The sequence below is a fragment of the Carcharodon carcharias genome, chromosome 20 (assembly GCF_017639515.1).
Source record: "Carcharodon carcharias isolate sCarCar2 chromosome 20, sCarCar2.pri, whole genome shotgun sequence".
Lineage (NCBI taxonomy): Eukaryota > Metazoa > Chordata > Chondrichthyes > Lamniformes > Lamnidae > Carcharodon > Carcharodon carcharias.
The window spans coordinates 10,522,848-10,550,785 of NC_054486.1; the positions used below are offsets into that span (position 1 = coordinate 10,522,848).

Below are 27,938 nucleotides of genomic sequence, written 5' to 3' on the forward strand. Positions count from 1 at the left end.
AACACTTTAATTTTCTCCCACAAATGAGAAACACTGAATTCAATGCAATGTCAGTAAGAATAAATTTCCCCAAACATGGCAATGGCTGAGTGAACAAATTACTTGCTGAAAGTGGAAAATGTACTGGTGGTTCATGCTTAGCATTGTGAATTGATCATTAAATCATTCCATTTATTCAGATTGTTTTACCTTCACATCTTGAGAAAGTACAGAATAAACTGGCTGAAAACATTCATGAACTTTGGGCAATGAACAAAATTGAGCTTGGCTGGACGTATGGGAAGGTAAGAAAGTCACTTGCCGGAGTAACTTTAGGAATCCATTCTCCCGGCAGGGAATGTCGCTAGCTGGAAGTGCAAGAATCCAACCGGAATGGGTGTGCAGCATGTACCCAAATTTCTAGCATGCACGTCTGGCACATCAGACGTTGTCTGGCACAACTTCTACCCGACTGTGTCTAAAATTTTAATTTAAAATCATTTGTGTGTTTTGAATGCAGAGTAAATGGCGCACAATCAATTTAGTTTGCTTAGATCAGTGTGAGATGCAAGCTTATAGCTGCAACTCAAACAAGGTACTCTACATGGTATCAGACTGCATTTTATTACAAAGAACTGTTTACTTGCTCGTACATTGTATTAATAATAGGTGGATATTAAATAATGTTGTCATATTGTACTCTCGTCCTAGGTAACAGAGACCAGTTGCAACATGGCACCTGAATTTTATTCTGTAACAGCATTCTGTGCTGTAGTAAACTCAAGATTTGCTCTGTTTGTAGCTTCTGAGAGTGGACATTTAATATCGGAATGGACATTTGCCTATTCCTCTTAACCTGGAACATGTCCTAATTATGTGTGGCTGCACAAATGCTCGAGGGAAGCTTGTGGAGTAAGATTTATAAGCAATGTGGAAACAATCTGATGACTCATAAATGGCAAAGGTTACAATTTGAAAATTTAGATGATGTTATCCAGTTCAAATAGGGCTGGCTGAACGGATGTACAAACTTGAGATTGATTCTAGTTACATCAGGCTGAGCCATGTCTTTAATGGTGTCATTTATTCTCATATACAGATTTCATCCATTTCCACCAAATAGTTTCAATTAATCTTTTTCATGTTTCATGGAGATGACACCAGTGTTATGTGATACCCATGGCAAACTGCAGCAAGTATATAGTGTGACAGAGAGAGGTTTAAACCAGAAACCACAACTGAAAATGTAGGAAACATTGAACAGGTCAGGCAGCATTAAGGGGAGCACAGACAAGCTGGGGCGTTGACACAAACCGTTTGTCAAACCTAAAGTAATAAAATGGAAAATGCTAGAAATATACAGCAGGCTTTTCAGTATCTAAGAAGGAAAAAGAAAAGGCTTTAGTAGTTCCTCCAACAGAATAGAAAGCTAAGATAAGCAAGCTCCTTTATAGTGCAAAACAAATCGAGGGAAATGAAACAATACTTTTTCACCCACCCTCTGTATGTCAAGTGTGTGAGTTGGAGGGAGTTCCTGAGCTTAAATGGCCGGTTGTTATTACCATTGAGACCTTTTGAAAGACTCCAGGACCTTAGTCATGCTAAGGTGATCAATCCCTGAGGGGGTCACTTACTATTGCTTGAAGATGCAGAATGGCTCCTTTCTGAGATAAAGAATTTTTTGCCTGTATCCTTCATCCTAGTAGGTACCTTGGTGACCTGTCTCACCTTACATTGACGATGAGCTATCCTGACCACGCAAATGTGCCCATCCCCCTTGGACCAGTTCTAGGTCGCTGAGATGCTGCTAATGGAGAGAGACTCCCAGAATTTTAGACCTGGGCAGTTTAATTTAAAAACTTTTCAATTAAGCAGAGACACTGGTTAAAAACCCTAAAATAAGAACAAAACTTGTTTTTCCCTCAGTTTATTTCTCTTTCTGTGCCTGAAATGATATTGAATTCACTCACTCTAATTTACACTCCCTTCTCAACCTTGCATTGCTTATTTCAGAGTCCTTAAGTCTGATTGGTTAAGGAGATGCACAGCTGCTAGCCCTTTTCACTCAGGGCTCAATGGCCTGTTTCCATCTCTCTGTTAACAGCTTGCACTCCCTGCAACTAGAAATACTGTTCAGATTTAATGGGCAAGACCAAGTCTAACTAAAGGCAAATGCTATTAGATTCACTCCTGCAGCAAGTTATGACCCATTGAGCTGCACGTAACAAGATGCCTTAGTCCCCTCCTGCAGGCTAAAAAGTCAGGGAGGAGCCCGTGCACGATCCTGATGGCTGCCCCATAGCCGTTTAATGCTGGGAACTGCGTTGCAGTTAGCATTGTGGTTAGAGGGTGGGACTTCCTTCCCCTCTCCTGAGAGGAAACCTGCCTTAGAGAGCTGCTGCACCGATCGGATGAGTAGCCTGGAGCAGTGGCCACTGCTGGGAGCACAAGTAGTCCCACCATGTCGAGGAGCCCAGTTAGGCAGGGGACTCGCCAAAGCCAGGTTGGCAGGTGAGGGAATTGTGGGGGGCGGGGGGGCCAGGTTCAAGAGGCCGGGGGAGGGTTAAAGTGGGGGATAATCTTGTGGTGGGAGGATCTCTGATGGGCCCGGAAGAACCCCCTCAACTTGCCCAACACCAGCCCACACATCTTCCTGATTGGCATGGGCCTCCCCCTGCTGGGGGTATTTTTCACATGGCGGTGGGACAAGGCCTTTAAGTGGCCACTTAAGGGCCTCGATAGGCTGAAGGGCGGGCAAGTCACCCAGTGGCCCCTCCGTCCCCCATTTGGCTTCAGTAGGGGGGCAGAGGTGGGTGGGTAGGCTAGCACCCGTTGGATTTTACCTGACCACCTGCCTTCAAACCCTCCGGTGGGGGAGGGTATAATCCAGCCCACTGTGTTCTCTTTGCCTAACTGCCTATGTTCCCTCTTCAGGTACGAGATGATAACAAGAGGCAGCACCCTTGTTTGGTGAATTTTGATAAACTACCAGAACAAGAGAGAAACTACAATTTACAAATGTCCCTTGAAACTTTAAAGTAGGTTCCAAAACCTTGTTCAGTATGTAAATATTTCATTTCGTCACCTTGCTCTGTATTTCCATTTTGTGGTTGATGAATTTAAGGGGTTGATTGAAATGTCTTTACAGGACCTTACTGGCTTTTGGCTGTCACGTTGTTCACATTAAGCCAAAAGCTGAAGAAGACTTACAAAGAATGAAACTCCCCAAAAAGTAAGTATTTTCCAGTCGTGAAAATGTTGTAGAACATAAGAACATAAGAAATAGGAGCAGGAGTAGGCCATTTGGCCCCTCAAGCCTGCCCTGCCATTCAATAAGATCATGGCTGATCTGCCCCAGGTCTCAACTCCTCTTTCGTGCCAGCTCCTCATAGCTCTCAGCTCCCCGATATTTTAAAAATCTATCTACCTCCTCTTTAAATACTTTCAGTGATCTTAGGCTCCACAACTCTGTGAGATAGAGAATTCCAGACATTCACCACCCTCTGAGAGAAGAAATGCCTTCGCATCTCAGTATTAAATGAGTGTCCCCTTATTCTGTAACCATGTCCCCTAGTTCGAGGTTCCTCCACTAGTGGAAACATCTTCTCAACATCTACCCAGTCGAGCCCCCCCAGAATCTTGTACATTTCAATAAGATTATCCCTCATTCTTCTAAACTCTGCTAATTACAGGCCTAACCTGTTTAGCCGTTCTTGATAAGTCCACCCCTTCATCTCAGGAATCAGCCTAGTGAATCTCTTTTGAATTGCCAGTGTATCCTTACTTAAATGTGGGGACCAAAGCTGTACACAGTACTCCAGGTGCGGCCTCACCAACACCCTGTACAGTTGTAACAAGACGTCCCTATTTTAAACTCCAGCCCCCTTGCAATACAGGCCAAAATTCCATTTGACTTCTTAATTACTTGATGCACCTGAATGCTAACTTTTTGTGTTCCTTGCACAAGAACACCCAGATCCCCCTCTGTTGCACTTTGTTGCCGAGGTTTTCTGTTCATAGAGATATCATATAGCTCTTATGTATCATATCTAGCAGCTCTCAGTCTCCATTGTATTATTTATTTAGTGATCATTTTGTTAACTTTTCAAAATAATGTACACAGTACTATTTATTGGACCAACTAGATTTTTTAAAAAATGGTATTTTATTCAAAGAACAATTTTGCAGTCCAAAGGCTGATTTTCAGTGTGACTTACATCAAAAAATTCATATCTAGACCAAGTAATCAGGTTAAAAATGTGGAAGTATGTGACAATCATATAATAACAAAAATAGATGAACAAATTCAACAGGTAATAGGGAAGTGGCGTCTGGGATATTAAAAGAGCACAGGAGCGTAGGAAGTAGGAGCTGGAGTGGGCTATTCAGCCCCTCGAGCCTGCTCCGCCATTCAACTAGATCATGGCTGATTTATCTCAGCACCATTTTCCTGCACTATCGCCACATCCTTTGATACCTCTAATGCCTAGAAACCTATTGAGCTCTGTTTTGAATATACTCAAAAGATGGAATATTAAATTCCCAGAAGGAAAAAAGCAGTAGAAACTGGGAAATAAGAACACTGGTCCGAACTGGTCTTGTATACCTTAAACTGGAACACCAGTAAAAACTGGGAAATAAGAGTACTGGTCCGAACTGTTTTCTTCCTTCTGGGTTAAAATTAGTTTTCAATCACTCTTGCCTTCAGGATCAGAGAGATTCCTCATCAGATCGGAATCATATTTGCTCATTAAACGTCAACAAATTAAAAGATGTTTGCTTCAGAAGAGATTTTTAGGAATATGTAAAAGTGGCAGCAAGAGAAGGCCATTGCTGTGCTTGAGTTTGCTCTCACACCAATGTTCTCTTTTAGGGGTTCATCTGATAATTTTATTTAATTGAATTAATTTACGAAATGTTGCTGTGTGGTGATGCGCAACACTGCAACATAGATTCCAAAAAATAATCTTGATCGCCATGAGACTTTCTGTTACTTGAAGCTGAGATAAGTAAGCAGTTGCAGATACCAGACAATGAAAGAAAATTGGACATGTAATTTATTGGCCAAGATTTTTCACTGGTCGGGCAGACTCAGCAGGAGCGGGCAGGGGCTGGTCGCGGAGCTGACTGCTGCCTGCAATTGGCTCCACAGTGCGATTTCACGCGGATGGGCCAATTAAGGCCTGCCCAGCGTGGAACGCGAGCGCTACCTGTGCAGGCGGGGGGAGGAGGGAGAGTGGGGTCCAGCGTTTTTTCTGCCTCAGGGAGATTGAAGCGATTGTCAAAAATGTAAATAAATACAGTAAAAATTTAATGAGACATGTCCCCTCTGACTGAGATGAGACATGCTTTCATTTTTCAAAGATAGTTTTTATTTAAGTTGTAATAGTTTTTGTAATAGCTTGGCCTTTTCGCCTGCCCACCAACCGTTAGGTTAGGCGGGCAGCAAAAATTTGACATTAATTATTTCGTTAATGGCCTTAATAGGTCTTTCAATTATCGAAATATCGCGAGACAGCGCAATGCGTCAGGATGCGTGCCCCGACATCATCATGTGTCATATTATGTTCCGGTGTGTCAGGCATGTGTTAAATGGAAAATTCTGCCTGTAGTTTCACCAAAAAGTATCAGATGGATTGTTTGTTTCTTCATTTCTCCCTCTGGTTTTTTTACCCATCCCAAATTGCCCTCGAACTGAGGTCATTTTAGGGGACAGTTAAGAGTCAACCACATTACTGTGGGTCTGGAGTCACATGTGGGCCAGACTTGGTTAGGGTGGCAGATTTCCTTTCCTAAAGGGCATGAGTGAATCAGATGGGTTTTTACAGCAATTCCACGGTTACCACTACTGAGACTAACTTTCAATTACAGATTTTTTTTTTAGTTGAATTTAAATTTCACCAGCCAACATGGTGGGATTTGAACCCATGACCTCAGAGCATTAACCTGGGCCTCTGGCTTACTAGCCCAGTGACATTACCACTGCACCACTATCTCCCTTAGTGCAGAGTACACAGTCAACATCAATTAATTGTACAGAATGTGGATTGACCTTGAAACACCTAGGCTTCAGGAGGGCAGAAAAGAAGATCTCTGCCCAGTGAGACCAGGAATATTGGACTGATCCTGGATTTTGCAACATTTGCATGCCCTTTAATTCCCGGTGGGGAGACCATGAACTGCCCACCCCGCTACATCGAGGAGACATGTCTGGAGGAGTTTGCAGGTTTCCCGACCACATTCCATTGCTTTCACCCTCAGCAGATCTCACTGCAATGTAGGACAGCTGACAACTGGCCTCAACAATATCGTATACTGCTATAGGTCCACCTTAGTCTCATGAAGGCACAATAGTTTTCAGAGGTTTTTTTTAGTTTTTTTCTTCAGCCTAATAGACCTCGAGCGCCTGAGGTACAATGGCTTTGGGCTGCTCTCTTTTCCAAAGGTATTTCAGAGCAAATGCTGCAGAAGTGTCCAGACATAGTGCTCCCAAACTCCCCATGCACGTGACCCATCCTTGCAAACTTAGTATAGGATCAGCTACAATGGATAAAAATGAACATGGGTGTGTCACTCTGCTGTATGTGACACCCCCAGCCCCTCACCCCACCCCCCCTTTCCCCCCAACCATCCTCACCCCCCTCCCCGCAACCCCCAACCCCCCCACCCCACCCCACCCCACCCACTGCACCCCGGAGTCTCCAGAAATTTCATAAAATTCAACAGAGTGGAAAGGTCAAATTCTAAAGAGCTCGTTCTGAAAAGTTATTAGAATATTGAACTGGGAAGAGGTCTGTGATTATTGATGTGTAAGGCAGCCTAAAGTTAACACTTTCTTGGACAGCTTCTTCCACAATGCCCAGTTCAGCCAAAAAAAAAGATTTATCAGCTACAGATGCATTGTTTTCTAGTTTGCGTTGTATGTTTTTGCGGCTCTCTATGGAAGGGGCCCAGAGGCAGAGAGTCTGAACAGTAACTTTATTGCTGAACCTAACTATGTACAGTAAGCTTCTTCAGTCCAAGCCATGAGCTATCTCCACTCAGGCTATGACCAGATGACTACTAGTCATGTGACTTCCTTTATATCTTCATGTGGCTGGCACTGTTCCCCAGTCCCACATTAACCCTCTCAGTCCTGAACACCCTAATATGACAGTTTGGATAGAGGTTGATCAGCTGATCAGAAGTCATGGCTCACACTCTGATCAATGCCCAGTTCTGGCCATGTGGCTGCTCCTTGTCACTCACATCTCTGGAATGGCCTGAAGGCATGGATGCCAGGGTAGTCCATGTTGTCTTTTTTTTGGAAGAGAAATGACCAAGACATTTGTTTTGTCATTTTTGAGAAAAAAAATTAAACAGTGAGGAATTATTTTAAACAATAACTACTTTTGCTAGACTTTCTAGATTTAGCCCTTTCAGCCAAAAGAGAAACTAATCAAACCCTTTCAATCCTGAATCTGTTTGCATTTTGTACAGAACATCTGATTTTTTTTTTAAAAAAGCCATTCAACTTTCTTTTATTGGAGGCAAATTTAATAAACATTGCTTGTTTTGTCCCACTGTATGAAATATTTTGTTTTGCCGTTTAGTCAAATTTATTTGTAATTTTCACCTCTGCCAACTTTTATTGGGTTTTAGTTACATGATGTCAAACGGCTATAAGCCCGCTCCGCTGGACCTTTCAGATGTCAAACTACTCGCTGCCCAAGACGTTCTGGTTGACAAGCTAGCAGAAAATGCGCACAATGTCTGGGCTAAAGACAGAATCAAGCAAGGATGGACCTATGGCATCCAACAGGTAATTATGAAGCATAATAACCAAAGTAGTATGTTGTGTAGCTGCCTAACATCAAATCCTGCTGAAAAAGCACTCTGCCTGGTACACAATAATTTCACCTCACTGCAATAGGATTATTATCTTGCTGAAATGTGCCTGGTCATTGCAGGAAATCGCAGGGCACAGAAACTAAGACCAAACGAAACAGAGGAAGGGTTTGGGTAGTGGAACTTGTAACGTATGCACAACATCCTCTGCTTTGACCTTAAATTCTCAGCACTATTTTAACATCGCTACAATATTTTTGTGTGCCCTATGTTGTGCATGTGACATCATTGTGTATTTAGTGTATGTTAGTGTAATACATTGAAGGCTCATTATATACAAGCTTTGCTACAAGCCTCTTACTCTAACAAGATGTTTCAATTAGCCCTGTCAGCTGCTTAGAACTTGAGTAGGTGAACCCCTGTGATAAAACAAGAGATTAGAAGAATTGGCTTTGTGGAGGGTTATTGGGAGCTGGAATGTCCGACTAGAAACAATGATGGAAGCAGAAGCCACGGCAGCTTTTAAAAGGGAAGAGGGTAAATATTTGAAAGGGTATCTGAAAGAAGGACAGGCAGGGAAGCTAAATGATTGTTCTTTTGGAGAGCCAAGCACAGGCATGGTGGGCTCACCGGCCTCCCTTTTTGATGTAAAATGCATTTTTTATACCAGTCGCTGGTCCGAGGAGTTTTTAATCAGGAGGCTTGAGTAAATTTGAAGATCAGTCATTGGGTATGTACCAAACCGTCAATGGTGTTTGCATTTTCAATTGGAATCTTTGGATTATCCTGAAAAAATTAGAATGCAAATAAATGAAGATATTTATGCAAAGCTTAAGTGATAACATTGCCTGTCACTTCTTCTAGGATATCAAGAACAAAAGGAACCCTCGACTTGTGCCATATAGCCTCCTTGATGAGCGAACCAAAAAGTCAAACAGAGACAGTTTACGTGAAGCAATCCGCACTTTAATTGGCTATGGTTACAATATTGAACCTTCTGACCAGGAATCCGGTGGGTATAGTCACTACAGATCAATTCATTAATTTGAGAATATCGAGATACAAGATTGTGAGTTTATAAAGTATTATAGCCACTACAGAACCAGCAGTCAGAGCAACTACAAAGATAGATAAAACATTCTTGTAATAAGGCACTCCTAGGACTGATGATAGTTGACTTTGGTGGATAATCTTTATAATGCTTTTTTTTTTCTTGGGATCATGCTCTGCTAACTGTTTGGCTGAAATCACAGCCAGCTCTTCCCTCGGGTTACTTTGCAGTGTGGTGGCCACAATTTGTATAGGAGGTTTATTCGGTAAATGCTTACACACAGCACTTTTGCCTGCCAACTGGAAAATTGTATAGGACAGGGCAGAATAAGATTTATTGTTCGAAAGCAAGCAATTCATCTGCCTGGGGTGTGGAGGGGGTGGGTGCAGGGGGATAGTGGTGGTGGTAGGGAGATTGGGGGGGAGGGTGGTGGGGGGTGCATTGGGAAGTCATTTTTGGGAAGCTTGTTTACTTGCTGAAAAATATACTTGTTTAATTTGTTGCCCTTTATTTTGACCTAAATGAAACTTGCATAAAATAACTTCTTGTGTTGACGTTGCAATGATAAAATTTTTTTATCATTTTAAGTGCTAAGGTTGCAGCACATCAGCAACAACAGAGACAATTACCATCAATGATTTATTTGCTTGGAGTGTAAAAATTTAAACCAGGACTGTGCTATAAATTATTCTGTGTGCCAGGTGCTTAAGCTAGATATGTAGCATTCTGGATTTTATACTCTGGCAAAATTTAGGAATTAAAATTTGTGGGAAGGGAGAAATCACCCTGAGTAAACTTACAACAACTATTTTCCAGTATAAATTGTAGACTGGTTCATATATTTATCCCATTCCAGGATGGAAGTAAAATTCTCACCTCCTTATCCCAGACTTTAAAAGGAAACATAAATTCTAAATGTATCAGTTTCCCTCGAAACTCGTATCTCATTTTTTGCCAGTTTCCTTCTTTAAAACTATCACATTCCATAAATCAAAATTTACAATTACCGTAGATGGTGGCTTATAAATCGACCTGGTGTATAAGGTAATCTCTTCTTTTTTTTGCCCCAAAATTCATGTTTTTGCATATACGCAGTGTATAGATCAAAGCCCCCTTTTCAACCCACCACGACATGCTGCCCTCGCATTAGTTGTCAGCCTCAAGTTTTCACCCCGCAAATGGATGTTTTATTTACCTTATAACCGGGTGCATGGCAGGAAGCAGGCGAGATAGGCTGTGTTGCGAAGATGCAAGGTAGTTTAAGACATGCCCACACACAGCAGACCCCGTGTGGCCAACGACAAAAATGGTGATCACCTGCATCGACGCTAGCGGTTCACTTTTATACTCGGCATGTAAGTTGACCTGTTTTTGGAGCGATTTTTTTTTAGGCTTCCAAGGTCAATTTATATGCCAACCTCTCCAGTGTTGTTTACCTTGCTTCTTGAATTGTCTATTTTCCCTTTATTCCTAACAAGCAGATAAAGGTAAATGATGCATGCGTGGGATTTATGTACTGCGGTTTCCATGTAAAACCAGAATCTGTTGTCGATTGCATGAAACAATCTATTGGTGAATCTGTTATCGATTGCATGAAACAATCTATTGGTACTTACGTATCTATGAAATCACCAATGGTCCGTGCAACTAGCTACAATTGCAGTCGTGAAGTGAAATTGTAGCTGTCAGACTTTCACAGATACTCGACCAACTATACCACTGTGAATGTTGTTACAATGTCCAAGCCATATTTCGAGTGTTAGCTGACTGACATCATGCCAAGCCACTGCTAGTCTCTCACCTGAAAGCAGCAATATAACTTCATTCTGATGGACAAAGGAATTGTTTTCAATTAAAGATTCTACTTGCTATTTTATCCATTTCTGAGTTTCATGCCAGGCACACCTGGTGTGATTCACTGGAGTACAACGGGAAGTATGCAATATCTACGGTGGATTAATTGGAGAATTAACTATTAATATTACAAAAACCTCACCTTTAAAAACAACGGCTGGAATTTCTCAGCACCCCCCACCCCACCTCTCCAGCCCACCACCCCACAGTGGGCTCCCAACCAGCAGGACCAGTGAGCCATTGAAATCTCTGTTCATGACGACAGGACCAGAAGATCCCACCGACGTGAGGAGCTGGAAATTTCCGGCCAATAATTTTCATGGACTGTTGCCCAGAAATATTATGTAGCTAAATTTCTGGTCATGTTGTCACTGCGTGCATCTACACTATCCCAGGCATTATTGTCAAGATACACTGTAACCTCTCCTGTCTGGAGTGCTTGGGACCGAGGCATCTCTAGAATTTGAAATTTTCTGGATTATAAAATGACGTTAGAATTCCTGACCACAAGATGTTAATATGTACCTGAGACATAAAACAGTGACAAAACATTATAAAGGACTAACTAAAATAGTTTCATTTATCTAAACACTGTTATCTTCCATGTTCCTGGGGAATTTGCTACCACAGAAAGTGGTTGAGGCCAAAACATTGTATGTTTTCAAGAAGGAGTTAGATATAGCTCCTGGGGTGAAAGGGATCAAAGGATATGGGGAGAAAGCAGGAGCAGGCTATTGAGTTGGATGATCAGCCATGATCATAATGAATGGGGGAGCAGGCTCGAAGGGCCGAATGGCCTACTCCTGCTCCTAGTTTCTATGTTTAGCATGCCTTCAGCCTTTGTGCTATAATAGGTGGAGGACAAGGGCATGAGTGAGGTTAGATTGGAGGCTCAATCACAGAAGATATCCTACCCACAAATACCCACTTATCAGGGCCCTACAGACGAAGAGGCCGTTCAACTTTTGTGACCGTTACTGCCTTACAAAAACTGCACTTCTGCTTCTAACACTCACGTTCATCTCTGCCTTCATTTCTTGGCAACTATTTTATACCTTTCCCAACTGAACCAAACAAATAAAAAAAAATCACCAGACACTGAGTGGAAAATAACTCACTGCATTAAAAAAAAACTCTCCTCACCTCATTGAGCTGTTATATTAAGCAAAATGTGCCAGGCCACAAACTGGCCCAAGGTTCTTATTTTGTTAACAAAAGATTCCTAGTGGAAATAAAAACTTGAGTTAACCCAAAAAGCTCAGTAAAAAGGAGATAAGCAAACAGAGCGCAAAGCCGGTTTTGGATGTTAGGATAAAGGAGACTGTTGGCTAGCCATAGTGCTTCCTTGCCCTTCAAAATACTTCCTACATAAACGCCCCTTAGTTACTTAGCATCGGAGTCCAACCATTGCGCTGGAAAACCTGAGGATACAGTTGAACTATTGTTTGCAGCGCCCCAAGTGGCGAGTCAGTGAGTTGCGGGGCTTGCTGGAAAAAATTCCGGACAACTGGTGTTTCTGGATTTCAGAGTTCCAGACTGGAGAGGTTACAGCGACTAGGATAGAACATTTAGAAAGGTTTGACCTGATCTCACACCTGACCTGACCTGATTTCTGTATTTGTTGTCTCACTGCTCCTGCGAATGCTGGAAGCCAGTCTTCAAGGCAGATAGATATCATTACTGTGTCTCTTTAAACCAAGAACTTTGATGCTCTAGAGCCCCAAACGGGCCCAGGTTGGCCCCAGTTTCCCCAGAATTCACTCCCTGCGTGCAGAGCTACCCACTGTGGCTGTACAGAATTTGAACTTCCCTTTATATGTGCCAGAAAGTGGAGGCCTACAAGATGCTATGCAAAAAACTGGCATTGAAATCAGAGGTCATTTTAGCCATTCTGGTGGCTACTTTGACTGCACTGGCCCAGAGCTGCTTGCGAATTGGAGATTTAAAAGCAGATCAGGCACTTAATTGGCATTAATTGCCCACTTAAGGGCATAAATTAGCGTCAGGGCAGGAAGGTCGTCCACAAGCCTTGCCGTCCCAGACTTAATCGGGTGGGGATGGGAAGGTGATGTGGTTCCCCCTCCCCCCTGCCTGATAAAATACACCCCACCTCCAAACACACTGCCAGGGTTGGGGGGGGGGGTGGTGGGGGGTATTAAATTTTGCCCTAAGTCACTATCCTCCAACTGATAGAAAAGAAGGGAAAGAACTCAACCAGATCCTCTCTGACCACGGGTGAGGTGCCAGAGGACTGCAGGACTGCTAATGTTGTCCCATTATTTAAACAGGGAGGAAGGAGTAGACCAGGAAATTACAGGCCAGTCAGTCTAACCTCGGTGGTAGGGAAGTTACTAGAAAGAATTCTGAGCGACAGAATATATCTGCACTTGGAGAGACACGGATTAATCAGGGATAGTCAGTATGGGTTTGTTAAGGGAAGGTCGTGTTTGACAAACTTGATCGAATTTTTTGAGGAGATAACCAGGACTGTTAATGGGGGTGATGCATTTGACATGGTCTTTAGCGTGGGTTCCAAGACAAAGTGGCATGTTGGAGCCAAAACTGGCTGAGAGGCAGGAAGCAGAGGGCGATGCTAGAGGGATGTTTCTGTGACTGGAAATCTGTTTCCAGTGGTGTTCCACAGGGCTCGGTGCTGGGGCCCTTGCTGTTGATAAATGATTTGGACTTAAATGTAAGGGGTATGATCAAGAAGGTCGCGGATGACGTGAAAATTGGTAGGGTGGTAAATAGTGAAGAGGTTAGCCATAAACTGCAGGAGGATAATCAATGGACTGGTCAGGTGGGCAGAGCAGCGATAAATGGAATTTAACCCAGAAAAATGTGAGGGAATGCACTTGGGGAGGGCTAACAAGGCAAGGGATTACACTATGAATGGTAGGACCCTGGAAAGTACTGATGATCAGAGGGACCTTGGTGTGCATATCCATAGGTCCCTGAAGGCAGGAGGGCAGGTAGATAAGGTGGTTAAGAAGGCATATGGGATACTTGCCTTTATTAGCCAAGGCATAGAATACAAGAGCAGGGAGGTTATGCTGGAACTGTATAAAATGCTGGTTAGGCCACAACTGGAGTACTGCATGCAGTTCTGGTCACCACATTATAGGAAGGATGTGCTTGCACTGGAGAGGGTGCAGAGGAGATTTACCAGGATGCTGCCAGGGCTGGAGGGTCTGAGCTATGAGGAAAGATTGGATAGGCTGGGGTTGTTTTTCTTGGAGCAGCGAAGGTTGAGAGGGGACCTGAAGGAGGTGTATAAAATTATGATGGACATCGATAGGTTGGATAGGAAGGCACTTTTTCCCTTAGCAGAGGGGTCAATAAATTTAAGGTAAGAGGTAAGACTAAGAGGGGAGTTGAGGAGAAATTTTTTCATCCAGAGGGTGGTGGGAGTCTGGAACTCACTATCTGAAAGGGTGGTTGAGTCAGAATCTCTCATAACATTTAAGAAATATTTAGATATTCAATTGCATTGCCAGAGCCTCCAGGGTTATGGGTCAAGCACTGGAAAATGGGATTAGTATAGTCAGAGCTGATGCAGACACAATGGACCGAAAGGGGTCCTTCTGCGTTGTAGATGACTATGAGTCTATGATAAGCAAAATATAATAGACAGGGTACTATTAAAAGATTTAAACATATTTGAAATAAATTGGGATATTTGAAGAAGAACCAAACTGAAAAACATTTTGCTGTTTCTGTGTGTCTGACTAAATATGATAAAAGAATGACTTCACATGCAGTGGGCCCAATTCCCTGTTTATACTCACCATTAAGCCAGTGGCACCATTTGTCTGCTGGCTAAAAGTCACAAATAAATGTCTGTTGGCCACTTGCAGTGAGACTCTCAGAGATCCAGTTGTGCAGCCTCAAACATTACGTGGTGCTCAGTTCATTGATTCCATTTAGCACCAGCGTATTTTCCTCTACTGAAGAAATTCCTCTACTGGGGGAGACTGCCTCTAAGTTTAAAAAGAAGGAGAGGAGCCAAAAAGACAAAGAAGGAAAACTTATGCAGGATCACTTCCCACAAGTTGCCTTGTTCAGCTTGCTATAGGGGTGTTATTGGAGCATTACAGTACACTTATGAAATGAGACAAATCACCAGCCTCATAAGAAATCACATACAGATTGAATCATATTTATAAAGGTGTTCTTAGAAGACACGCAAGTTCTAGATCCAGAAGCAGCACAGACGAGTCCATTCCACCAGTGCAAGTGTGGTGGAGCAACCCTTGCAGCTACGCAAATAAATGGTCATGGGCTGCATCCCAAATTCTGCAACCAGGCCCTTGAACCAGCCTTGCATCAATAAGGCTGCTTCAGCCCTGATCAGCTGTTGTAAGGGTGGAGTGCCCAGTAATGCTCCACTGGAGCACCGGTAAGACCCGTCCTGTCCTGATAGCTTTTGGCTGCTTTGAACAGATCAGCTCCAATGAATGAAGTTGATAAAAGTAATGAATCTCCATTAACAAAAAAGACTTGCATTTTATAGCACTGTTTTGAGATCAGTTTCATTTGGCTTTGAGCCTTTTGGGGCCTTCTCAAGGCCTCAAAAGAACCCAGGCCAGTCCTCAGCTGGCAAGAGCTCTGCTGAGCCTTCGAAAGGTGAACTGGGTTGTCCAGCAACTCCTCCTGGCATACCTTTGATGGGTGTTGTGGGGAGAACTCTTCAACTTACCCACCCTCGCCCCTGCCCCCATCTTGCAACCAGAATGTAAAGTGGTCCTTGAAATAATGAGGAATTCTAGCAGAATGTGATTCCGCCTCAAATCCAAATCATCAGACAGGAGCATGGCTGCAGAAATGGAAATTTGTATGTTACCAGAGAGCGAATTTGGTTTATCTATCACCATAAGGGAAATATCTTATGTCAAAAGTTTTGGTCTACCAAAGTGTTTTATTGAAATGTTTCTTCACTTGAAATTTTGTTTTTCATCAACTATTTTAAATGAGGTAATTTGGTGTTTTTTGTATTTTAAGCTGGCGAAACTGTGGAAAAAATTAGCATCGACAAGATCCGTTTCTTCCGGGTGGAGGAGACCTACGCAGTCAAGATGGGAAAGTGGTACTTTGAGTTCGAGGCAGTGACAGCAGGAGAAATGCGTGTTGGCTGGGCAAGGCCAGCTTGCAGGCCTGATATAGAACTCGGTGCTGACAGGAATGCTTTTGTGTTTAACGGCTATAAGGTTTGTGAATTGCTGGTGTGCGTAATGACGCTGATTGCAAAGCATAGGCAGTCAACTCACTCAAAATCTCAGTTTGCTTTCAATTCTCAAATACGTAAATACCTGGAGCAAAAGACCCTTCCGCTTCATGTATTTTGTAAAGCATGCTTGTCAGATATCTTCCCAAGTTTGGTAAAACCATCTCCCACTATATTAATACAAACCTAAAATGTTGCTGAAAAGAGAGACATGTTGTCGAAGCTTTTCACCTTTACGCTTGTCACAACAAATGCATGAATGCCAAATTTCAGACAATCGAAACAACTTACGCCACAGGACAAAATGGGTGCTGATAGGTTGGCAAGTCAATTCTGATTGGTCGAGGTATTGCCATGGAGAAAGCAGCAGGGAACTTGCTAGCCAGTTACAAAATTACGTGGAGTTATGGGGTATCATTCGTACCCATTCCTGACAGAATTCAGTATACTTTCACTAGCACATATTTGTGTTGGTTGTTGAGAACTCCTAGTAATATTCATGCATATGTGATATACTAAGAATGAAATGGGATCCACTTGTCTTTTCCAGGCTCAATGTTGGCACCAAGGTGCAACTTACTTTGGTCGCGTCTGGCAGCCTGGTGATGTGGTTGGCTGCATGATTGATATGAATGATAAATCAATGATATTTACTCTGAATGGAGAACTGCTCATCACTAATAGTGGCTCAGAACTCGCCTTTACAGATTTTGAAATAGAAGATGGTAGGTTCATATTTATTATTCTATTTTAACATTGACAATTTTAATGAGACATGCATATTGAATTATTGATAGTCTTACTGAGAAAAAAAATTGCTGTCTGTTCCATGTTTATGACTGCATGGTACTGATGTTGCCTGGGTCAAAATCCTGGAACTCCCTCCCTAACAGCAATGCATGGTTGCGATGGGTACAATGAGGCCCAGGTTGATTTACTGGGAAGCAGTTGCAAGATGTCACAACTGCAGGAACTCACCAAGGCTGCTCCAACAGCATCTTCCAAACCCACAACCACTACCATTTAGAAGGACAAGGGCGGCAGGCACATGGGAACACCACCACCTGGAAGTTTCACTCCAAGCCACACACCATCCTGACTTGGAAATATATCGGCCGTTCCTTCACTGTCGCTGGGTCAAAATCCTGGAACTCCCTCCCTAACAGCACTGTGGGTGTACCTACACCACACGGACTGCAGCGGTTCAAGAAGGCAGTTCACCACCACCTTCTCAAGGGCAACTAGGGTTGGGCAATAAATGCTGGCCTAGCCAGCGACACCCACATCCCAGAAACAAATTTTTTTGAAAATGTAGTAAAATCAGATGCTGCAACTGTTTTAAATGAATGTTAAGGGTGCACATGCGAGATTGTTGCTGCAGTAGCTACAAAATGCCACACATCAATTTGAAGGAGCAGTATTCATAAGCTTGGTTCAAATGAAGAAGGCCCTTCAGCCCGTTTCATCTCGTCATCCAGAATATTAAGCATACTGCTTCCCTTCTTGAAACATAATAAGGTCCTGAGGGGATTTGCTAGGGTAGATACTGGAAGGATGTTTCCATTGGTGGGAGAGACTAGAAACGGGGCACAGTTTAAGAATGAGAGGTCTACTTTTTAAGACAGAGATGAGGAGAATTTTTTTTCTCTTAAAGGGTCTGTGGAATTCTTTTCCCCAGAAAGCAGTGGAGGCTGGGTCACTGAATTTATTCAAGGCAGAGTTAGACAGATTTTTGATGGACGAGGGAGTCAAGGGTTACAGGGGGCAGACATTAAAGTGGAGTTGCGACATCGACAAGATCAGCCATGATCTTATTGAATGGTGGAGCAGGCTCGAAGGGCTGAATGACCTACTCCTGCTCCTAAGTCTTATGTTCCTATGGCAGTACCTCTGGGGTTGATTTTGATGTGCCTGCTCCCGGTCGCTGGGAGGTAGATGCAGCGAGACCACCACCTAACCAATAGGGCGGTTGAACACCAAAACCATTTTGACAGTTGGGCCTCATTTGAATTCCATTGGTGGCCTGTTTGTGCAGTCAGAGCAACTCTGTGATCGGCAAGGTTGGGAAATCCAGTGACTCCCCTGTGGAACCCAACTAGTTCCAGAAGGCTCAAGGTCGGGGGAACTAAAATGGAAGTGCTGCAAAGTCAGGCACTCAGGGAGATGATTCTTCTGGGGTGATCAGGAGCAGTTTTAATGTTTTATTTTGTGAGGAGCCTGCAGTAACCCCCTTTAAGGGGCATGAGTTTTTTTCTCTTTATTCTTTCGTGGGATGTGAGCATCACTGGCAAGGTTAGCATTTGTTGCCCATCTCTAATTGCCCTTGAACTGAGTTGCTTGCAAGGCCATTTCAGAGAGGCAGTTAAGAGTCAACCACGTTGCTGTGGATCTGGAGTTACGTGTAGGCTAGACTTGGCGGCAGATGAAAGATTTCCTTTCCTAACAAGGGATTAGTGAACAGATGGGTTTTTCATAGGTCACCATTGCTGAGAGAATAGCTTTTAATTTCAGATTTATTAATTGAATTTAAATTCCACCAGCTCCCATGGTGGGATTTGAACCCATGCCCTCAGAGAGTTCACCTCTGGCTTACTAATCTAGTGATATTATCATTACACCACCATCTCTCTGACTGTATCATGTCAAGTAGCAATGGGGGGAGTTTGCTTTAAAATTGTATTGGGGTCTGATTGATGTCACAGGATGTGGTTTTGTATGGGATAATGTTTGTAGGAGGAGCCTTGCTTATCAGTCCATTCCCATGAGATTGAAAAATAGTTTTGTTGCTTGTTACTCTCCTGTCTGCTGCATCTAGTCTCCAGCTGTGACTGTTGCATTGTCAGGAATCAATGCAATACCTGTGGAATATATATGCTTTCAGTCATTACTTACAACATAAACAGTACTGTTTCATTTTGTGTTAATTTGCATCCTATAAGTGGGAACAAAAATGGAGCAGAGAGGAGAAAGTTTGTCATTTTCTGAATAACTATGGTTTGGAAATGAACCAAAATCAGGAAATCCAGCTCTTTTTTTAGTTGGACCCTGCATGATTTGGGGGAAACCTTGCAGCGCAGTGGGTAGCATCCCTGCCTTGAAGCTAGAAGTTTCAGATTCAAGTCCCATCCTAGGACTTGAATGACCAAGGAAGGTTTGTTGGTAATGTGACCAAGTAGGTTGAATATCAACCTGTAAATCCACCCAATATTTCCTAATGGCAGGTGGCAAGAGTGGGAGAGATTCCTGGTCAGCCACATGGTGGAAAGCAAGTCAGAGCCTTGACCATCACTATACATATTTCCAGAATGCAACATTCATGTTACCACAGTAACTCAGACTCCCTGTGTGAACTATGACACAGCACCACTTGCCTTCTCATCATGTATCAGGTGGAATTTTATGGCCCTGTTGTGGCGGGGGCCATAAAATGTGACAAGCCCTTCAAAAGTCCACTGATTTCGGCAGGGCTGTAAAATTCCGCCCATAATGTGAGGCAGATGTCCTAGACGCTTATTATTTTCATTAAGATTTGAAGTTGGAATCGTTTATTACGATTATCATGCTTAACAATTATCAGCACAGGTTTATTTAATGAATCAGTTATTCATCATGGACAATCTAATCTGCCATTGCACAGTTCTATCATGAAAACCTAAATTCTGATACTTACGTTATTCATACTTGATTTAATAAATATCTCAACAAACCAATATGGAATGATATGTATTTTTTTTCCCCCTCACCTTTTTCTAGGTTTAATCCCAATTTGTTGTCTGGGCCTGTCTCAGATAGGTCGCATGAATTTTGGCATGGATGCGACCACTTTCAAGTACTACACCATGTGTGGTTTACAGGAGGGTTTTGAACCTTTTTCAGTAAACATGAACCGTGATGTAGCTATGTGGTTCAGTAAACGATTACCTCACTTTGTCCCTGTACCAAAAGATCACCACCATATTGAGGTAAGATACGAATTTTAATTAATCTCCATGCATCTACACTGAAGATAGCATGCATAAGGTCACTGACGTGTTTTCACAGGAGGATGAAATGACGGAATAAACCCCAAAAGCCATCCGAGCCCCAGGAAATCCCAGAGGAACTGCACATCCTTCCGCATAATTAAATCAAAAGATCCAGAGTCCCACAAGATAGCAACTGAATTTGACTCAGTCACTCACTGTAAAGCCATGGCCCTGATCACAGGCCATCCCTGTGATAGCTACAATGGAAAATTGTTCAACAGTGCCTTTAGAAGTCAACAGATTATTCTGGGAGCTCAGCCAGTAAAAGAGTTCAAATATCAGAAGTGTATTTGTTGTTTTTCATCTTTGTAACATGTTCCAGTTCATGATTGCAACACATTTTTAATTTTTGAAATTTTACCTATTTGAAACCTTGTGGGAAACATATTGTAACATTTTTTGGTGTGTTTGATTACAGTTCCATTGGACATTATTGGTTGTGATTCTCCTCCAATATTAAATGTCGTTTGTTTCAATCAAGAGACAGGATGAAATTTAGATAGGACGCTATGAATTTTTTTTCATGTGCATAGAGTTGGTAATCCAGTAGTTTAGAGGGTGCTATGATGGAATATTCTGGACTTTTAAAAATAGCAGTGTGTAGCTTTAGTGTATTGTAATCGTAGGCTTAATTGTAAAACCCACCATTGTGCAAATGGGCACCTATGTAGGTTACTATAGCCTTGCAGCGCAGTGGGTAGCATCCCTGCCTCTTAGTCAGAAGCTCCAGGTTCAAGTTCTGCCTCAGGCCTTGATAGGCAAGGAAGATCTGTTCATAATGTGGCCAAATGGGTTGATTATCAGCCTGCAAGTCCTTCCAAGAGTGGGAGAAATTTCTAGCCAGCCATGCGGTGGAAAGAAAATTGGAGCCTTGACCATCACTATCCATAGCTCCAGACTACAATATGCATGTTACCAAGGCAACTTGCACATTGCTGAGTGAACTGTAATGCACCACCACCCCCAGGTAGACAACGAAACTGCTAACTTACAATCCTTTGCTTATAGTTTCATTGATCTGATGCTAGGCCACCAGTATTAACCCTCCCATTATGGGCAGGAGAGGGTCAATGGGGTAGTTTCAAATTTTAAAACAGGAAATGTAACTTCAACCCGTTGTATAGGTGCCCATTTGCACAATGGTGGGTTTTATGGCCCCCGAGCTTCCTGTCATAGTGAGGTCGGATATTTCTTGATGATATTTAAATTGGGCTGCCACAGTTCAATGTGACCAAGTTGGGTTGTTTGTATAAACTTTTATATTACGTTAGTTGAAGGAGAAGCTTTACAGAAGTAACTAAAATTAGAATCCAATTTACAGGTAACAAGGATTGATGGGACTGTAGACAGCCCACCCTGTTTAAAAGTCAGCCATAAAACCTTTGGCACGCAAAACTGCATTACTGAAATGACATACTACCGTTTGAGTATGCCTGTCGAGTTCCGTTCAGCTTATAAACGAGAAGGAATTCCACATATGGCTCATGACGATGGACCTCAGAATGCGGATGCAGTGTTGGGAAAGACTAAATTACGGTGAGTTTAAAGTTGAGTCGGGTGTCCTATAAAAGCCAGAGAGACTCCTGCACGTGATTGTATTGTCTTGTTACCTGACAATATTAATAGTTGTAATATAGCAATTAACCCTATATTTTTAATGGGGAGCTGATTTTGTAAAGGAAAATGTCATCTGCATTTACTGCACATTCTCAGGATATCCCAAAATAATATACAGCCAGTTGGTGTACTTCCAATTTGTGTCGACAAATGCATAAGCCAATTTTGCACACAACAGGATTGCCAAATAACAGATGAATGAACGTAGATTATAGGTTTCCCTGGGGAATTTGGTTGAAGGGGGAGTGTTGACCAGCACCTTGGTGGACCTCCCTGCCGTTCTTTAAGCATGAGATTTAAGTCCACATGAGCTGACAGGTATTTTAAGTCAGTGGAAAAGAAAATCTGGTGGGATTTATATTTGGTGGAACATAATCAGCTGTTCCTTTGGACAGAGTCTTGTGGAGGCGACAGGGATCTGGGCCGCTGGCTGGAGAGCCACTGCTGCCCATGTCAGCCCACGCTGAAGTTAAATCTCACCCCCAGACCCTTCAACAGTGCAGATTTCCCTCTCAGGATTCCCAGCTTAAATTTTGTGCTCTAGGACAGGACTTCCCTGTGGGCTTCAGGATCCTGATGCCAGGGTCAAATGGTTGGTGGGGTGGGTGGGGGAGGGGGTTCAGAGGCTTGCACTCTGGGTAAAAAAATTCATCTGGCTGTGGTCTTCCTTGAATTGGCTAATTAGTGGCCAGAGGGCGAGCTCGTTGTCTAATCAAGGGCATTGGGCGGGTTCTCGAAGCCGGAGGGTCTTTTCAGGTCAGTGAGAGAGATGTCTCCATTTTGAGGTGCCCTCTCTCCAACTTCTTAAAGGGATTAGAAAAAAATAGACTGAGCAGCCAGGCCATCGTTGTGGAAGGGAAGGCCCTGCACAAGGTGGCCTGCACGTGCCTGCAGCTAAAGCCAGTCAGGCAAGAAGGGCCTGGAAACCTGTCTGGAGCACTGGGCCTGGTATGGCACCGGGAGGTTGCCTCCCAGCAGCTGGGTTGTTGCCCAATACCTCCGGGTGCTTGGAGGCCAACTGGAAAATTTTAGCCAGGCTCTGACAAAATAATTTAATAGGCCTTTAGGTAGCTTTAATTGGCTGCGCGCTGCTTGTTGCAAGCAGGTAACCCTACCATCCCTGGGATGGTGCTGGGAAACTGGCACCCAGGAATGCAGTGCAAAATTCCGTGTCCACCCACTCTGTACTTGCCCCCAAACCCCGGCCTAAAAATCCAGCCCCAAGTCAGTCCTGGGACTTAAGCTGACAGCTTTCTAACCCAGAGTGATACCATCAGTGGAGTGAAGCTGACAGTCACAGATATTCAATATTGCTCATGAGAAATTTATTGGACGTAACTAATCTAATTGTGCTCGTATTCAGGCCCCAGGATTAGCCTCACCAAATGAACAGTTGATCATCTAATAAAAGTAGGTCTTTTCCTAATTGTGTTACTGGTGCCATTAATATTGCAAACAAAGCAATTCTGTGGAAATGAATCTTTGTAATTTCCAAACCCTGTTTGTTTTAGAATTTAAAAATCAAGTGCATGGGGGAGTGAAATCGCTGAGAGTTTCTTTCAAACCAAACTAACAGCCTCATATTCTGTATTTTTGGATAAACTATGGGCAGGATGGGTAGGACCACAAATTCCCGCCCAAGTCAACAGGCTTTTTTGGCTGCTCTTGGTCCCACCTGTGGCGCCCATCATCACGGTTGGGATGGGAAAGTCCCGGCCATAACCTTTTCAGTGTTGAAAATTCATTCGTTCAATCCCCAGTCTTAGCTAACATTTTGATTGCAATATGACCCTCATACTTCTTGCTCTTAATTAAAGGGCTAATTTCTGGATTGCATTTCTTTGAACAATCCCTGGTTTCCATTTAAATTTATTGATGAAACTTATTGCTTACTCCTAGGGGCGCAAAGCTGAGTCGTGATTTTCCTGGAGTTAGAGAGGACCAAGAAGCTGTTAAAAAATCTACAATGGTAATGTGCAAAGATATAAAAATCAGCTGTTTCTGTCTAAAGTTATCTAGGATCTTGAGAAATCATGTGCTCAGCATTTATTGAGTACCTGAGCATTGCATGTAATGTATATACCAGTAAAGATACATAGAGAGTCCACTTCTTAATTTCCAGAAAGTGCATTTTTACAGTTTGAAGAACCCCAAAGAAGAGACATAGAACCTGAGTATATGGAACAGACTTGAGTCCCAGCCTCAGTTTATATTCAGACTTCAGTGTGCTCATTGAATGCATTCTGCTGGGGCTCCCTTGAAAGTTCCAATTGATTCTTAGGCAAAATGTCAGCCTAGAGATTTGATGACACCACATCTGTTTTACGGGTGTAAAATGGACACCAAAGTGTCAAATTTGGCAGCTGAAGTGGTCATGCTCCTGCCTGTCAATTTAATGGCTGTCACTATATATAAAAACGTAAACATTCAGTACTCTTGCCGGAAATAAATGTTAACCCCTTTGTATATGCAAATCAAGGGGTGAATGCCTGTTAAGGCCTCCTTTGTAAAATTGTTAAGTGGACCCGGAGACTGGAAAGGTAAGTTTTCATTGTTTTCACTTATCTGATTTTGTGGAGCTGATGGAGCATGGGGCCTCCTCCCAGCTCCACTCTAAATTTAGCAGCATTGCTTTCCCCCTCCTGATTGCCTTGCACTCCTCCAGCACTCACCCCCTGAACCAGTATCCACTCAGACTGATAATGATGCCTCTTGAGACTGGAAAGCTGCTTCTGGAGATATGACTGGAGCATGTGGTTCACTCCTGACGGACAAATGAGATTCCTGACCAATTCCCATAGTCCTGCCACCAGCCTGATTAGACATGTGCAGTGTGCACACTACTGAAAAACAATTCATTTGGGCATGATTCAATTACTAGGCCTTGGACTACTGAGGAGCAGGAACATAGGAACAGGGATAGGCCATTCATCTCCTTGAGCCTGTTCCAACATTCAGTCAGGTCATGACTGATCTTTACATTGACTTCATTTACCTGCCATTTATGTATATTCCCAAAAACCTATCAAAATCTATTGATCTCAGCCTTGAAGCTTGATACTACCTTTTACGGAAAGAAAGTGCCTCCAGATTACGCTCCTGAAAGTCATGCTCCAATTTATATGGCAGTGCTGCCTAATTCTGGATCCTCCTATAAGATGAAATAGTTTCTCTGCATTCACTGTAGTGAATTATTTTGTCATTTTAAACTCCATGATTAGATCAAACCACAATCTTCTATACTCAATGGAATATAAGTCACATTTAAACAACCTATCTTCATAATTTAACTCTTTACGCCCCAATATTATCCTGATTCCCTCTCTGGGAGCAATATATCCTTCCTGATATGTGGTGCCCAGAACTGAAGGCACCTGTCCAAGACTCTATACAACTTAAGTATAATTTAAGTGTACCTGGCCACCCAAATCCCTTTGCTCCTCTACCTTGTTCCTAGCGTCTTAACACTAAGAAAATAATGTCACTAGATTAGTAATCCACAGGCCCAGGCTAACGTTCTGTGGACATGGGTTCAAATCCCACCATGGCAACTGGTGGAATTTAAATTCATTTAATAATATCTGGAATATAAAGCTAGCCTCAGTACTGGTGACCATGAAACTATCATTGATTGTCATAAAAACCCAACTGGTTCATTAATGCCCTTTAGGGAAGGAAATCTGCCAACTTTGCCTGGTCCGGCCTACATGTGACTCCAGACTCACAGCAATGTGGTTGACTCTGAACTGCCCTCTGAAATGACCGAGCAAGGCACTCGGTTCAAGAAAATTAGGGATGGGCAACAAATGCTGGCCTTGTCAGGGACACCCACATCCCATCAAAGAATAAAGAAAAACTGCAATTTATCCTTCTTGGATCCAAGTGAATGATGTCACACTTCCCCACACTGAACTCTACTGTCACAGTTTTATCCATACACTTAATCTGTCAATGTCCCTTAACTCCCTATACAACTTACTGTGCATCCTTACTTAATGTAATTTGCAAACTTGGATGTACAACATTTAATTCCTTCATCCAAGCCATTGACTTATGAGTCCTTATCTCAGCTAATATCCAGACTTGGCTATAATAAAATATGATAACGAATGCCAGCTACTGGAGATCCAAAAATGTGGAATAGAAAGGAAATGCTTTTCTTTAGAGTTGTTTTTTGTACCTTTAAAAAAAAAAATTTGCTGTTGAGCATAATCTGTTAGTTGCTAAGGTATGCCCTACTCTAAAAGGTTAATGCTAAAATGGTATATAATCTCCAGTTACTCAAATAATATTAGTAGATTGTTGCCTTTGTGACTCATATCAAAAATACCGCTCATGCATTTATCCACATAGTAAGTGATTCTTACAATGATTATTCATCGTATTTGCTATTATGTGCTCCTACTGTCTCTTTTCTATGCAGTATTATTATGCAGTGAGAATATTTGCAGGCCAAGATCCATCTCTTGTGTGGATTGGCTGGGTAACTCCTGATTACCATTACTACGGCAAAACATTTGATGTGAATAAAAATCGGACAGTCACTGTTACTCTGGGTGATGAGAAAGGCAGAGTTCATGAAAGGTAGGTCCTAGCTTTGGAGAACTTCCTGTAATGCATGACCATTAGTACACCTTTTGCGTGAAATAAATGTGTACTTTGCAAAGAAGTTTACATAAATGTAAAGTCAGTTATAGCTTTATCTGCAATGTGTGCCGAATGGCAGAACCCGCTTTATAGAAAATATGAATCTTAAAATTTCAGAAATATAGATATTTCTTCTTACCTTTAAGAAGTAGTGATTGAAAATGTACCAAACCTTGAGGAGCCTTAACTATAATTATTCTTCAGTTGGGTCTCAGCATCAAAATAGTCATCCAGGAATTGGAATGTGGCTGCTCCCCACTCAACTCAATGGTATTTGGCCAATTATTTCTGAATCTCCATTATTTCCAAAACGTTTGCGGAAGAATACTTCCGTCGCAATACTGTTTTAATATAATGACTGTTTGATAGGAAATGCTATCTGGCATACACTAACATGAAGTTCTGGCATGTTCTCCAAAGGTTGCACTGCATTGACCATTGAGTTATCACCCAGGACTTGGTGAACGTACCTATGGATCATGTCTGATCTAAGATTGAAGAACTTGACACAATCTTTTTTCAATATTTAATGTTCCCCGGCTGATTTCTGGAGTCCCAGTAATATGCGGGACATCTGTTGGTTTAGAATGCAAATACAATTTTTAATGGAACTGAACTGAACCCCTAATTTCATCCTAATTTTTTTCAATGTTTACATGGCGAGCAATGATTGCTCAGCAGGAAGTCACTGGCAACCCCTGTCTCCTAAATTATCTTTAAATAGAATGGAATGAAGTGCTAAAACCTGTTATCTTTTGTAGTGTGAAGCGGTGTAATTGTTACATGGTTTGGGGAGGAGACATTGTTGGCAGCTCAAAGGGATCTAGCAGCAGTAGTGCTGACATTGAAATTGGATGTTTCATCGATCTAACAACGGGCCAGTTAACATTCACTGCAAATGGAAAAGAACTCAGTACCCATTACCAGGTAAAATGATTGGCTTGTTGTGTGCTGAGTTTCTAAGTTCTGAGGAATTCTGTCTGCTTTGCAAAACCTGAAAGATCATGCTAAAGCCTTCCTCTCTTCTCTGCTATCAGCGGAACACTCTGAAACAGGTCTTGCTTAAGGATTATTAGACATGCTTAAGTTTGTTAAATATAACACTTATTGATGTGTATTTTAAAGCTGAAGGTTGACACAAGAAAATGCTATTGAACCTACCTGTTACGGTATGTAAGCTACGTGCAGAACCTGGCCAGAACCTTTTCGCCTTTCCCCTGTCTTGATGTCAGTGTCAAGCCTGTATTCATCCTCTGCCTGCAGAAAAGGAGTCCGTCGATTTTTCTTTGAATTTTTTTCAACCAAATCTGGATTCGCTGCTCTATAATACTTGGAGGAAATAGGAGTCAGGGCTAGTGCAATCACGCTTTTTTAGTCACTCTGGTTAAAATTGCCGGTACGATTTCTAAGATTAAGAAGGTCGAGAGTGAAAAAAGCTCACGATTAGAAGAAAGAGGTCGGAGCAGGAATATGACATTTGGCCCTGTCATCAGATCATGGCTACTTCAACTCCACTTTCCTGCACTATCCTCATTTCCCTTAATTCCTTTAGTATCCAAAAATCTATCAATCTCTGTCTCGATTGCACTCAGAGATTGAACCTCCACAGCCCTCTGAGGTAGAGAATTCTAAAGATTCACAAACCTCTGAGGTAGAGAATTCTAAAGATTCACAAACCTCTAAGGTAGAGAATTCTAAAGATTCACAAACCTCT

General features: G+C 42.4%; 1 protein-coding gene across 2 annotated transcripts in view; it reads left to right on the plus strand.

Annotated features, from left to right (window-relative positions):
* Positions 1 to 27,938, plus strand: part of ryr3 (ryanodine receptor 3) — a 349,432-nt gene that overhangs the window by 127,544 nt on the left and 193,950 nt on the right. For both annotated transcript variants that reach the window (XM_041214540.1, XM_041214541.1), the window contains 12 exons: positions 180 to 284; positions 2,914 to 3,017; positions 3,128 to 3,211; positions 7,621 to 7,780; positions 8,671 to 8,818; positions 15,713 to 15,918; positions 16,486 to 16,660; positions 19,689 to 19,897; positions 21,282 to 21,496; positions 23,477 to 23,546; positions 26,001 to 26,161; positions 26,986 to 27,151. In XM_041214540.1, coding sequence (XP_041070474.1) covers positions 180 to 284; positions 2,914 to 3,017; positions 3,128 to 3,211; positions 7,621 to 7,780; positions 8,671 to 8,818; positions 15,713 to 15,918; positions 16,486 to 16,660; positions 19,689 to 19,897; positions 21,282 to 21,496; positions 23,477 to 23,546; positions 26,001 to 26,161; positions 26,986 to 27,151 — 1,803 coding nt within the window. The remainder of the gene's footprint in view (positions 1 to 179; positions 285 to 2,913; positions 3,018 to 3,127; positions 3,212 to 7,620; positions 7,781 to 8,670; positions 8,819 to 15,712; positions 15,919 to 16,485; positions 16,661 to 19,688; positions 19,898 to 21,281; positions 21,497 to 23,476; positions 23,547 to 26,000; positions 26,162 to 26,985; positions 27,152 to 27,938) is intronic.